Source organism: Nerophis lumbriciformis, linkage group LG29 (genome assembly GCF_033978685.3).
Source record: "Nerophis lumbriciformis linkage group LG29, RoL_Nlum_v2.1, whole genome shotgun sequence".
Taxonomy (NCBI): domain Eukaryota; kingdom Metazoa; phylum Chordata; class Actinopteri; order Syngnathiformes; family Syngnathidae; genus Nerophis; species Nerophis lumbriciformis.
In genome coordinates, this window is record NC_084576.2 from 9,547,501 (window position 1) to 9,562,702 (window position 15,202).

The 15,202-nt window shown below is 43.7% G+C and overlaps 1 protein-coding gene across 1 annotated transcript in view; it reads right to left on the minus strand.

The window, feature by feature from the left end:
- The window catches only part of LOC133572240 (calpain-1 catalytic subunit), a 73,794-nt gene that overhangs the window by 15,139 nt on the left and 43,453 nt on the right, over nucleotides 1–15,202 (minus strand). The window contains exons 12-18 of the mRNA XM_061925067.2: nucleotides 13,947–14,113; nucleotides 11,469–11,480; nucleotides 11,164–11,372; nucleotides 5,672–5,717; nucleotides 5,525–5,578; nucleotides 5,141–5,198; nucleotides 5,014–5,075 (exon numbers count right to left, since the gene is read on the minus strand). Of these exons, the coding sequence (XP_061781051.1) occupies nucleotides 5,014–5,075; nucleotides 5,141–5,198; nucleotides 5,525–5,578; nucleotides 5,672–5,717; nucleotides 11,164–11,372; nucleotides 11,469–11,480; nucleotides 13,947–14,113 (608 nt within the window). The remainder of the gene's footprint in view (nucleotides 1–5,013; nucleotides 5,076–5,140; nucleotides 5,199–5,524; nucleotides 5,579–5,671; nucleotides 5,718–11,163; nucleotides 11,373–11,468; nucleotides 11,481–13,946; nucleotides 14,114–15,202) is intronic.

Here is a 15,202-nt window from a genome sequence, read left to right on the forward strand (position 1 = left end):
CAAGTCCGAGTCAAGTCCAAAGTCAAGACTGGAAAGTCTCAAGTCAGGTCCCAAGTCCTGCATTTTGAGTTTCGAGTCCTTTCAAGTCGTTTTAACCACAGACTAATGTATTTACACAGATTGTGTATACTTTTAAAACGCTGTATTTATTTATTAAAACAAGTGCATTTGAAATTGCAGGGAAAAAGATAGTGGTGACATTGCACTTCAAAATAGCACCATTCACCAGTCATTTTAAACATGTAACTCATTCCTTTACAGAATAAACACATTCGAAAAAACAAGTGCAACTGTACTTATTTGCACCAAAGTGTTAACATTGTATTTCCATGGCATATTGCATTGTAACTAGTTCCACAGCAGTTTCTATCCTGTTCTTACCTTATCTCATTGATCTCATCTCATACTGTATGTGTGTTGTGTGCGTACACATGAAAAACATAACAAATACATGAACATAACAATGAACAGATGTCAGGGCCCTATGCAATATGTACACATATTCTTAATATAGTATACATTTTAACTGACCTTTATTTGACTATGTTTGTCTTTTTGTAGGTGGCTTAAATACGCGGTGCTGCTGACCGCCGTCTAACGTTACGTTTCTGTGTGTGATACATTGACTAACGTAATGTTACTGTGTGTGATACATTGACTAACGTTACGTTACTGTGTGTGATACATTGACTAACGTAACGTTATGTGTAGGTACCTCATGCAACACTGCTTAAAAAAAATCACTTGACAAAAAGTATGAATAAGGTAGCGAACTGCAGTGGACGCAACAGATTGCCGTGTTTGCAACAAAGTTATAACCATAGACATCTTATAAGTAGACGCAGCATTGGTTGCTGTGACGTGAGCAATTTGGCCGCCATTTTGAAGTGGTGATGAGGAGCCGGTGAGCAGCCTAAACTGACAGTTGACAGGTAGAAAACAAAGATGCTGGTGTTCAGCGTTTTCCTGCTCAAATGAGCGGACTGTTGCAAATAGGAATCGGGGGATTACTTTTCACAAGTACGATTTAACATTAACGTACTATTGGTTGTATTTTATGAAAATAATATTACCACAGAGTTGAGAAGGAGCAAAGATCTTCAATATTTGTATGTGAAAATCACAAAGAAATCTTCTGGGGGAGGATGACGCCCTACAAACTTTCAGCCCCGCCTAAAACAAAATTCACCAGCCGCCACTGATTATGATGCATACTCATTTTAGGCAAAAATATAAGACAATACTTTCTTACAGTATAATTGTAACCAGGAATAAGTCTTCAAGTAACAATATTCAAATACTAACATTGCTAGGTAAAACAGAATTTGGTTTTATTCTGAATCCAGTGAAACAGATTGGTGGTTTTAGCTGATATAAAGACTTTCAGGTGTTTATATATGTTTAAGTATTTGGCAGACGCTTTTATCCAAAGCGACTTACATAAAAAAATACATATAAAACAATCACTGCAAACATTATCATTTAAGGGAAGACTGTAATAGAAAATATCAATACAAAGTGTCAAGACAGAATAAACTCTCTGCTGCTGAAGCAACAGAGATACAGTCTGTAGGTCCCTAAGATATATAGATATCTAATGTATTCATACATTGTTTATGTAGGATATACGCATGTATATATAACCTAATCATATTGTTTCTTCACCTTAAAAATAGTTTACCGTTTTTTTCCCCCTTCTCTGGGATTATATTCCCAGTTTTGATCTCGGACGTCTGGTCACTTATAGCGTATAAGAATATTATATTACTGTTAAGCAAACTATGAATAATAAAACACGCCAAAACATGTGTCTGTTATCATAGCTACACGTATGACAAAAAAGGGGGTGAAAATCAGTGGTATTCAGTGAGGCAAGATGAATTAAATGCGCTGACAATTCATTGCTCCTGCCAAATGAATTGCACTGAGTGGAGCGGATCACCACTCCAAGATGGCGGCCACACGTCTCGTCTGCGCCAGTAGGCAGTAGCGCTCCATGCTGCGTCTACTTATAAGATGTCTATGGTTATAACGTTAGCAGCGAGTTTACAGCCTCACTCATTTAACTACACAGCAAATAAAAGTCACGTTACTTAGCCAATAAACGTTACATTCAAAACTTACCCTTCTTTGTGCAACTTCAAATGTCGAACGAAGTTGGAAGTTGTTGCGTCTCCGTCTGTAATATTCGAACTGCGTGATTTGCATACGGCAATTCGTTTTTTGTTGACTAAGTCGTAGTTTTTATACCCGAACAAACCAACTTTAACATAATTGTTTCTCACCGGCACTTTGTTGGACAACTCTTGTTCATTGGTTGTCCTGCAATTTGATTGGATGAATTCGGTGTGATGAAAACAACGTAGATCTAATTTGATTGGCTATTGTACTGAGAGCACACCAGCTGACAGGAACAACACGCTGATCGACACAGACGAAGAAAATGAAAAATACGGAGCGCTCCCAAATAACTTTTTAAGCTTTGGATTTTGGGGAAAGTGGCAAGTCATGTCAAGTCAAAAGGATCAAGTCCAAGTGAAGTCACAAGTCATTGATGTTAAAGTCTAAGTCGAGTTGCAAGTCTCTTTACATTTTGTCAAGTCGAGTCTAAAGTTATCATATTCATGACTCGAGTCTGACTCGAGTCCAAGTCATGTGACTCGAGTCCACACCTCTGATATATATATATATATATATATATATATATATATATATATATATATATATATATATATATATATATATACATACACATATATATATATATATATATATATATATATATATATATATATATACATATATATATATATATATATATATATATGTATATATATATATATGTGTATATATATATATATATATATATATATATATATATATATATATATATATATATATATATAAATGCCAGACATTTCAGGTTTCTAGGTTCGCTTGTGTGTCCTTGGGCAAGACACTTCACCCTTGCCCCCAGTGCTGCTCACACTGGTGAATGGTGAAAGGTAAATGGTCGGAGCGGCTGTAGGATCAAATTAGCAGCGACGCTTTCATCAGTCTACTCCAGGGTAGCTGTGGTTACAAGTGTAGCTTATTACCACCGAATGTTAATGTTAATGCTTTGAGTATCGAGGGAAAAAATAAAAAAAATTATACATATATATATACAAACTTTATTTAAGGACATTAACAGACACCAAAATGAATCAATTAAACCCATCTTTAATCAAACAGCGATAAAATCGCATTGCTAAGTTTAATATTTTTATTTCTGATGGTGTAAATATGTTGAGACACACACTGATGGAGTATTCTCTCTCGAGCGACTGTTATTGCAATGCGATCACCTCCTTTCTTGCAGCCATTTATGTAAAACTACCAATTTGCACGTACATTCCAGAAGTACTAAATATAAACGCAAAACAGCGGCCGAAAAAAACCCGCTAAATGATTCCAATACATTTGCAACTTTTCCTCCCATGTTCTGATAATCAGCATTTAAGCTACTTGAAGACATACACACTTGATGTATTGTGTTCGCTCTATTTCTCATATAATAGATGTAATCTTAAATGCACAAGCTCAGTAGATCAGCTTTTTGTATGCTATCAAGTAGGGATGTCCGATAATGGCCTTTTGCCGATATCCGATATTCCGATACTGTCCAACTCTTTAATTACCGATACCAATATCAACCGATACCGATATTAACCAATATATACAGTCGTGGAATTAACACATTATTATGCCTAATTTGGACAACCTTGTATGCTGAAGATAAGGTACTTTAAAAAAAAAAAATAGTAAAATAAGATAAATAAATTAAAAACATTTTCTTGAATACAAAAGAAAGTAAAACAATATAAAAACAGTTACATTGAAACTAGTAATTAATGAAAATTAGTAAATTTAACTGTTAAAGGTTAGTACTATTAGTGGACCAGCAGCACGCACAATCATGTGTGCTTACGGATTGTATCCCTTGCAGTCTGTATTGATATATATCGATATATAATGTAGGAACCAGAATATTTATAACAGAAAGAAACAACCCTTTTGTGTGAATGAGTGTGAATGGGTGAGGAAGGTTTTTTGGGTTGGTACACTAATTGTAAGTGTATCTTGTGTTTTTTATGTTGATTTAATAAAAAAACAAAAAAACAAAAACAAAAAACGATACCGATAATAAAAAAAACGATACCGATAATTTCCGATATTACATTTTAACGCATTTATCGGCCGATAATATCGGCAAGCCGATATTATCGGACATCTCTGCTATCAAGTCTGCACATGTTTTAGTAACGGCAAACAATTAGTAGTCATATGTATCTTAGACTGGAGAAACATCTCTCACACAGTAGTTGGTAAGATCCAGCAGCCTGTGGAGCCGTGAAATACCATTAGCCTCTTTAAAGGAAGACAAACATGGTTACCATGGCTATTAAGGCTAAACACGACTCAGATTTATGTTCTATCAATAATTTTTCATTAGATGAGACTTAATTATACATTTTACAATTAAAATTTTTTTTTTTATTAGTGAGGCATATTACGGGCTTCAACCTGGATTGTGTTTCTATTCATTTATTTTGTTAGCATCCTTCATTGCGAGCCAAAAATTGCAATTTAGAAGGGAAGGTTTTGGAGTTGAACCTAATCTAATAACTCTAACTGTCACTTATATTGTATTTATATTCATTTAAAATTAGAGGACAATGTCAAGTTGGCAGGATTGTTTGGCAGGGAGGAGCGGGCCGGCGTAGTGTTGCACTTTGATACAGCATTTACTTAGTCAAAAAAAATGCATTTTTATCGGCTTCTGTTATTCCCAGCTTCTCGGAACGTAACTCCCCCAAATAGAGGGGATATACTGTGAACTGGACAGTGGTATTGTATTGGATGTCATTCGTTTGTGCTAGTGTACCTAATGAAGTGGAGATTGAATGTGTATTATAGTTAAAAAAAAAACAATTGAAAAAACTTTTTCAGTACCACCTAAGCAAAGGATACACTCATTACAGCAACCATGCTGCGACACGCGTCAGTGCTGAACCCGCCAAATTTCAGGTCTCCTAAATAAACACACACATCAGAACCAACCAACAATAATTCCTTTGATGACATATACAGCTTATACCTTCCAAGACTTTATCATTAAGAAGTTCCTGAAGCAACACAGCATTCACTCCGCCATACTGTAAAGAAATAGGATTTTGAGGTTTACTGTCCTTTGATACGGTACATACTTTTGTATGTCAGCTGCTTAAGGAACACAAACAGAATTAAAAAGTTAGTAAACCTGCTTAATTTAGAATGAAATTTATATCGACATCAAACAAATGGTGTGCCAAGAAGTGGCAACTGAAAGTTCTCATTCAGAGAGCATTTTATGTCATCGTTGAGACATGGAGGCAATTTGAGAAACACAATAATCGTAATAATGTGTAAATGCCCCTTTAGAATTAAAAATGTGTAAATTTTAAGGCCAAAAGTTGAAACAAAAATGAGATGCATATATTACCTGGTCAAAGACTTTTTGGAACACAATTTTGATATCCCCATTGTCCTCTTCATGCTAAAACAATTATAATAAAACAAAAATCAAACTTTCATAGTGTATACTGTACCCTGCTCTCAGTCTTAAGTTCTAACATGCTTGTATCCCAACCTCGTCGACATCCATATTTTCATGGTCAGGGCTACCAGAATTTTCACTGTGGGAAGAGAAAGTACATTAAAAACTTATAGGAGTTACCTTTCAAAAATGTTGGCACTTACAGATTTGAAGTTCAACTCACTAGTTTCAAGTACAACATACTCTCAGGGGAACTGCATTGTTTTGGAATTGTGCCTATCGCTCACAATCATTATGAGTAGACATACTGTATGTATCACAAAGTCACTCTGTCCTGGGAGAGTGACATGACTAGAAATATAAATATACCACACTAGCCACCAGGAATTAGAATGCAAAAAAACCAACCAAAAACAAAAACTCTTGTCTTCTTGTCTCTCATGAGGATTGTGAACGATAGGCAAAATAAAAAAAAAAACTTCCCCTTTAAAGGAAAATTGCATTTGTTTTGAAAAAAAATTGCCATCATATTTATGTGAAACAAGAAAACGTTGTGGGGGGCGTGGCCTGCGGGCCTGCGGAGAAGCGGGGCGTGTCGGGACCGGCTTCGAGATTAGCGGCAGGTGCGTTGATGACACAGCCGTGGGTGTTTCTCTGATCACCTGCCGCTTCGTTAAAGGCAGCGGTCGGGAAGGAGAAAGGTTGTTGATGGTGGAGAGAAAACCCGAGCACGAACGAGAGCGAGACAGACAGATATGACTGAAAACGAACACAAACAACATTTATTGCAAAATAAATCATTGTTCAGAAAGATGAATGAGGCGGTCATGTCAATAATTGGTGGTCAGAAGAACCCGGAAGAGCAAGTCTTCCACAATTTGGCGCCCAATGTGGGGCCACCGGAGGCGGGAGAGTACGACCCCCTAACGTCTCTCGCGGGGGTGCTCGCCGAGGTGGCAGCAAACAGCCACCAGCAGAACCATATCCTGCAGGCATTGGCGGACCGGGTGGGAGCGGCACAGCCAACATCAGCGGCCGTCACCGTGCAGCGCATGGGGGAGAAGGACGACCCCCGTGCCTTTATGGACATTTTTGCGGCCACGGCAAAAGCATGCGCGTGGCCAGAAGAGAAGTGGGGGGTGCGGCTTTTGACACTCCTAGCGGGGGAGGCACAACGAGCGGTGCTCAGCTTGCCGGCGGCCTCCCGGGTGCACTACTTGGACCTGAGGAGGGCGGTGCTGGACCGGACGGGGTGCACCGCCGAAGAGTACCATCGCCAGTTCCGGTCGATGCGCCTGGGGAAGGAGGACCGCCCGTTCGCCTTTGGCCAGCGGCTCCAGGAGGCGGTGATGTGCTGGCTGCAGCCGGGAGAGAGAGACGGCCGACTCTTGGACCAGATCATCCTGGAGTAGATCCTGGAGGCGATCACGACACGGACGGCCAACTGGACCTCGCAGCAGCGGTGAGCGTCGCCGAGGACCACCTGGCCGTTTACCACGTGGCGCAACCGGCACCCACAACGCACAGACAAAGCGCGCAACCGGCACCCACAACGTGCGGACAAAGCGCGCAACCGGCACTCACAGCGCGTGGACAAAGCGCGCATCCGAGACCCACAACGCGCGGACAAAGCGCGCAACCGAGACCCACAACGCGTGGGCAAAGAGTATAACCGAGACCTACAACGCGCGGTCAGAGCGCACGACAGGAGGAGGAGAGAGGAGAGCACATTCCCCAGCATCATGACCTGCGTGACCATTCTTCTGCTCTTTCTCCGCAGGTCCCGGCTGCTGCCTTCAGAACATCTCCCGCGCAGACGGCCCCTCAAACGCTTAGACAGGCGTTCTGGAGGAGTGGGCGGGCCGGTCACGCGCATCAGGGACCTCAGCAGGTGGAGGTGGTGCCCGTGACCCGGGTGGCTGGTCCTTCAGTGCCTTCACCCGGCCCGGGTGAGACGTACGGTATCAAGGTAACGATACAAGGGAGTACATACCAGGCGATGGTGGATTCGGGCTGCGGGGTGACCATGATCCACCAGAACCTGGTTCGACCCGGGGCTTTGAGGCAGGCAACACGGCTAAAAATCAGGTGTGTTCATGGGGATGTGCACGAGTACCCTATGGTGCCAGTAGAAATTTGGTATGAGGGACAAAAGCATAGGGTCGAGGTAGCTGTAAGTACGCACCTCTCGGACCCCGTAATTTTGGGCATAAATTGGCCGGGGTCTAACCGTTTACTGACACAATGCGTGGGGATGCGTTCACGGACCATAAGAAAGGGGAATATCCGCGCAGTTCTCAGTGGCAACGCGAGTCCATCCGACACTGCCAAGCGGGAACCGGCGGGGCTTTGCGGGAGGCCCCCCGGTCCCCCACTGGCACCCTACGGAGGATTTTACCCTTGAGCAGTCCTGTGATGAAACTTTGCGCGTGGCCTGGGACCAGGTGGATTACATTGATGGTCAGCTGATGCGCCCGGGAACAGCGCGGGTATTTCCTCACTTCTCAGTTATTAGAGATAGATTATACAGAGTGAGCCGTGACACTCAACCAGGAGAGGAAATCACCCAGTTGTTGGTGCCGAAACGCCGCCGGGAAATGGTTTTCCAGGCGTCGCACTACAGTCCCATGGCTGGCCACATGGGGTATAATAAAACACTAATTCGGGTCATGGTCCGATTCTATCGGCCTGGCATCCGGGCAGACGTGTGCCGCTGGTGTGCTGCCTGCCCGGACTGTCAGCTGGTGAACCCGGCGGCCACCCCGAAGGCGCCCTTGTGCCCATTGCCGCTCATGGAGGTCCCCTTCGAAAGAATGGGTATGGACCTCATCGGACCATTCCACCCGAGCACACGGGGATATCGCTTTGTGTTAGTCCTGGTGGATTACGCAACGCGCTATCCTGAAGCAGGGCCTCTGCGCTCCATCCCTGCAAAGAGTGTAGCGCAGGCCCTGTTTCAGGTCATCTCCCGAATTGGAATCCCGAAAAAGATTCTGATTGAGCAGGGCACGTCCTTTATGTCACACACGATAAAGGAACTGTACGGATTATTGGGAATTAAAGTGATCCGCACCAGCGTATACCACCCACAAAGAGACGGGCTGGTGGAGCGGCTAAATAAGATGCTGAAAACCATGATCCGCAAGCTTACGCACGAGGACAAACCAAATTGGGATAAATAGCTAGATCCTCTACTGTTTGCAATGCGGGAGGTACCTCAGGCCTCCACAGGCTTTGCGCCTTTTGAGTTATTATACGGCAGGAAACCGCGCGGAGTGTTGGACGTAATTAAGGAAAGCTGGGAGGAGGGGCCAAGCTCCAGCAAAAACGAAATTCAATACATCATGGACATGCGAGCAAAACTCTACATGGTGGGGCACTTGTCACGCGAGAATTTGCTCCGTGCCCAGGAACGTCAGCAGCGCGCGTATAACAGGGGACATTTTCACAGGGAGAAAAAGTGCTTGTATTACTCCCAACATCCAATTCGAAATTACTTGCGCGGTGGCAAGTACCCTTTGAGGTCACATGGCAGACTATGAGGTCTGGTGTTCGGACCGGGGCGGAGCCACTCAAATTTATCATACAAACGTCTTGAAAGCATGGAAGGAGGCGGAGCCTGTTTCCATGGTGATGGTGGTTGAGGAGGAGGAGGAGTTCGGGCCAGAGGTCCCGCGCTCTGGTCTGCCCTTTCCCCTCCTCTGTGACGATCAGCGCAGAGAGCGGATGTTGCTAAGCTGCAGCGGCGCTTTTCTGACGTGTTCTCCACTCGGACCGGGCGCACGAACCTCATTCAGTATCATATTGAGACCAGTGCTACGGTGCGGTCTCGGCCTTATAGGCTCCCCGAACACAAACGCAAAGTAGTTCGGGAGGAATTAAAATCCATGCTGGAATCGGGGGTATTTGAAGAATCCCACAGTGCGTGGTGCAGCCCCATTGTTCTGGTAGGGAAGAAAGATGGGTCTGTGCGGTTCTGTGTGGATTACCGCAAGGTGAACAAAATTTCACGTTTTGACACGTACCCAATGCCTCGGGTTGACGAGCTCCTGGATTGGCTGGGCACTGCTCGTTTTTACACGACACTGGATTAAACCAAGGGCTACTGGCAGATTCCCTTGTCACCAGAGTCTAAGGAAAAAACGGCCTTTTCCACTCCGGAAGGTTTGTACCAATTTGTGACACTTCCGTTTGGCTTGTTCGGTGCGTCCGCCACGTTCCAGCGCCTCATGGACCGGGTGCTGCGACCCCACGCTGCATATGCAGGCTGCCTACCCGGGTGCCTACCTGGATGACGTCATCGTCCAGAGTAGCAGCTGGGAACAACACATGCGGCGGGTGGGGGCAGTGTTCGAGTCCCTGAGACAGGCAGGGCTCACCGCCAACCCAGCGAAGTGTGCAGTTTGCCGGAGGGAAGTACAGTATTTGGGGTACCACTTGGGAGGAGGGCAGGTGCGACCGCAAGTAGACAAAACAGCGGCAATTGCGGCCTGCCCAATCCCCAAGACAAAAAAAAGAGGTGAGGCAGTTTTTGGGTCTGGCAGGTTACTACCGGAGGTTTATCCCCCGGTTTGCGGACCTGACCAGCCCAATAACTGACCTCACCCGAGAGGGTGCTCCAAATCTGGTCCAGTGGACGGAGCAGTGTCAGCAGGCGTTTGAGAGGGTGAAGAAGGCCCTCTGCGAGGAGCCGGTCCTGCACATGCCTGATTTTTCTCTCTCGTTTTGTCTGCAGGCTGACGCGTCGGGCAGAGGACCGGGAGAGGTTTTGTCCCAGCAGGTGGAGGGCGTCGACCGACACATCCTGTACATCAGCCGGAAACTATACGAAAGGGAGGCCAGGTATAGCACAGTAGAGAGGGAGTGCCTCGCCATCAGCTGGGTGGTCGGGGCCCCCCGATACTACCTCCTGGGGCGCTCATTCAGCCTCTGCTCGGACCACGAACCCCTCCAGTGGCTCCACCGCATGAAAGATGCCAACGCGCGGATCACCCGTTCGTATCTAGCTTTACAACCCTACAATTTTAGATTGATCCACAGACCGGGTGCACAGATGGCCGTGGACAACTTCCTTTCCCGCTCCTTCACGGGAGGTAGTAGGCGCGGCCGGACGGCGTCCCGGCCTGAGTCTGGCGGTGGAGGTATGTGGGGGGCGTCGCCTGCGGGCCTGCAGAGAAGCGGGGAGTGTCGGGACCGGCTTCGAGATTAGCGGCAGGTGCGTAGATGACACAGCTGTGGGTGTTTGTGTGATCACCTGCCACTCTGTTAAAGGCAGCGGTCGGGAAGGAGAAAAGTTGTTGATGGTGGAGAGAAAACCCGAGCACAAACGAGAGTGAGGGGGAGACAGACAGATATGACTGAAAACGAACACAAACAACATTTATTGCAAAATAAATCATTGTTCAGAAAGATGAACAAAGCGGTCATGTCAATAATTGGTGGTCAGAAGAACCCGGAAGAGCAAGTCTTCCACAAACGTGTTTCCCTTTTCTGTGCGTTCTAAATAGTGAAAAATATTTTAAGTTTTCTGGACTTGTAAATGTTAAGTGAAACCTTATGCAATATAATTCAAGTTAACATCTTACTGAATGTGGGTCTCTGACTTGGAGAGGATCGTCAGGATGAAGGAGGCAGTCTCGTTAGCCTTAAAGGTGGATGGTACAATAAGGTATTCGCCAGGTCTCATCGTGGCGAGCTCCATCACTTCACGGGAGTTTACATATTTTTTAGTCTGTAGGACAGGTTTGTTTCTGCTGAAAAAAGATGCAGGGAATTTCCCTGTTTGTGGTTTCATCTGTAATTAGATTTGATGCATTGGATATTATTGTGAGGTAGCCATTTTAATACCATGAGTATGAATTGGTCCTGGTAAGGATGAAAATATACTCACTTCTTCTGGCACCTAGTTGATGAAAATTGGTTGATGTTAGGGAGAGAAACAATTGCTTGTTGAGTCATTTCAATTCATTTAAATAAAATCACAATAGTAGTATCATGTAACAACTGTTGGGAAGTCTAACTGGGATTTAAGAAAAAGGGGGGGATCATTTCAAAACGGGGCCTGAATGCACCAACATTGAGAGGGATCAATGGCGGATGACGTCTTAAAGGGGTTTTGGCCAGTGGCGTGTCAGGACTTTTTTTCAGGCGTGGCACCAAGTTCTGCAGGGTATATTGCTACTATGGTAGTAGTTTACCACTATCACTACAGCCAAGTATGGATTGAATCTTCTTGTAAGACAATTGCTTTTGTATATTGACAATGTGCAACAGTTGGCGCAAAATAAAAATACAGTATGTCAAATTTGCTCTTTATTAAAGTAAAATTGTAACATTATTTAACATTTCAATATGAGTTGGGAAATTTTGTTAGATGTAAATATAAACGGAATAAGATGATTTGCAAATCCTTTTCAACCCATATTCAACTGAATGCACTACAAAGACAAGATATTTGATGTTCAAACTCATAAACTTTATTTTTTTTTGCAAATAATAATTAACATAGAATTTCATGGCTGCAACACGTGACAAAGAAGTTGGGAAAGGGCATGTTCAGCACTGTGTTACATGGCCTTTCCTTTTAACAACACTCAGTAAACGTTTGGGAACTGAGAAGACACATTTTTTAAGCTTCTCAGGTTGAATTATTTCCCATTCTTGCTTGATGTACAGCTTAAGTTGTTCAACAGTCCGGGGGTCTCCGTTGTGGTATTTTAGGCTTCATAATGCGCCACACATTTTCAATGGGAGACAGGTCTGGACTACAGGCAGGCCAGTCTAGTACCCGCACTCTTTTACTATGAAGCCACGTTGATGTAACACGTGGCTTGGCATTGTCTTGCTGAAATAAGCAGGGGCGTCCATGGTAACGTTGCTTGGATGGCAACATGTGTTGCTCCAAAACCTGTATGTCCCTCTCAGCATTAATGGCGCCTTCACAGATGTGTAAGTTACCCATGTCTTGGGCACTAATACACCCCCATACCATCACAGATGCTGGCTTTTCAACTTTGCGCCTCTTTGGTCCGGAGGACACGACGTCCACAGTTTCCAAAAACAATTTGAAATGTGGACTCGTCAGACCACAGAACACTTTTCCACTTTGTATCAGTCCATCTTATATGAGCTCAGGCCCAGCCGACAGCGTTTCTGGGTGTGTTGATAAACGGTTTTCGCCTTGCATAGGAGAGTTTTAACTTGCACTTACAGATGTAGCGACCAACTGTAGTTACTGACAGTGGGTTTCTGAAGTGTTCCTGAGCCCATGTGGTGATATCCTTTACACACTGATGTCGCTTGTTGATGCAGTACAGCCTGAGGGATCCAAGGTCACGGGCTTAGCCGCTTGCGTGCAGGGATTTCTCCAGATTCTCTGAACCCTTTGATGATATTACGGACCGTAGATGGTGAAATCCCTAAATTCCTTGCAATAGCTGGTTGAGAAAGGTTTTTCTTACACTGTTCAACAATTTGCTCACACATTTGTTGACAAAGTGGTGACCCTCGCCCCATCCTTGTTTGTGAATGACTGAGCATTTCATGGAATCTACTTTTATACCCAATCATGGCACCCACCTGTTCCCAATTTGCCTGTTCACCTGTGGGATGTTCCAAATAAGTGTTTGATGAGCATTCCTCAACTTTATCAGTATGTATTGCCACCTTTCCCAACTTCTTTGTCACGTGTTGCTGGCATCAAATTCTAAAGTTAATGATTATTTGCAAAAACAAAAATGTTTATCAGTTTGAACATCAAATATGTTGTCTTTGTAGCATATTCAACTGAATATGGGTTGAAAACGATTTGCAAATCATTGTATTCCGTTTATATTTACATCTATCACAATTTCCCAACTCATATGGAAACGGGGTTTGTACCTGCTTGTTTGGAACATTTGTTTGCAATCAAACTAACTTTTAAGTAGACAAAATGTTAAAAAGTTGGTGCCCCCCTTTTGACATCATCCCACCAAAAACCTCCATTTATTCCCCCGCTAATTCCCTTAAAAGATGTTACATATTACAAATCACAACAATTTGTGTTACTTAATTCTGAACCGATAAGGCAGTGCTTCTCAATTATTTTTTGAGATGCCCCCCATTAAAAACATACTTTTTTTCCACGACCCGGCTTGTGTATTGTTCAAGAATGAAAACAATTTTTAATACTGGAAGTACCCTACCTCGCAGTGAGGTGTCAGGGGGGACCACCCAGCTATTGGAGAAGCATTGCGATAAAGCAACTTTTTGAGTAAGCTAAGTAATTCTTGACAACAATCATATCGTATTTTAATTTAGTATAACTTATGGCTCAGATTGACTATTGTGGTAAACTTCTGCCAACAATCAGAAGTTGAATATTCACCTCAAAGACTGAGAATCCGATGTGGAGATTCTTGACTAGTGCTCTGTTTCTTTTGTCTGGCTTTTGCATGAGTGACACCAGCATGTTTTCGTCCCTTTGTTTGGCAGCACATGCAGTGTCTTGTTGGTCAATCGTCACTCGATACTGTGGATTAGTCCAGAAGCTATCTGTACAGTAAAAAAAAACATTTTTGTTAGTTTAATATTTTGCTAATAGGCTGGTGAATTTTTGTCACGGAAACATCTGAAACTATGGTGAGATAGAATTGCTTCTTTTTGTAGAGTCAAGTCTAGCAGCAGCAATTTGGAGAGGAGGCTAAAGAAGTTTTTAGGTTTTTTTTTGGCTGATGCCATTTTACAGTGTGCTGCAATAGTCTAACCAAGACATACCAACACAGAAGACATTTTCTAAGTCTTGTTAACGGATAAAGACTTGATTCAAATTCGACCCCAAATATTTTAGTCAATTTGATCCAGGTTGGAAGACAGACAGTTGGAAAATTGACATGAAAGGCTTTTACGATATTGTAACGACCTGTTGGGTTGATGTTGTGCTCCTGAGTGAGTGATATTCAGAGTTCCCATTGTCGTGAACGTACCACGCCCATGAGGTGATTGGCGAAGAGGGAGGAAGTGTTTGTTGTTGCAGAAATGAGGGACGAGGATAGATGTGCATGTGGAAGGAACGAGATAAGTTGACCTGTGTTAATATAGGTTGCTCAATAAAAGTTTAAAAAGAGCGTCAGACGTTGTGTGCTCTTCTTCTGGACGCTACACTTGGTGTCAGAAGTAAAAGTTTGCGCATACTACCTCTGCTTGTTTGCTCAGCCTGCTACGTCATCGGGAGGTACGTGCCACAATGTTTTCTGGCGACTTTGTCAAGATTGAACGGGAGAGGAAGGACATTGAGTGGACAAGCGACTGCAGATGTCTGTGTGAATCCCAGCCGAGAGGAGCTTGACACAAAGAAAGAGCGATAGGGAGGGAGGAGAGAGACAGCGTCGACAGCACATGAGTTCCGGTCTCCGAGATGAGCAGTCGCATTTTTCTTTCACTCCCACTGTGGAATCCAAACAAAGGCTCGTATGATTCCACAACTCGTCCTTTTTCTATAATGGATCACGGATTTGTATTTTAAACCACCACAGATACTATACCCTCTTGTGAATGAGAGTCGTGAACGCGAAAAGGGCGATCACTGTGATTTCTATCTCCTCTGTAATTCATCGGCGAAGCACCTAGGCTTCGGAGGTAACG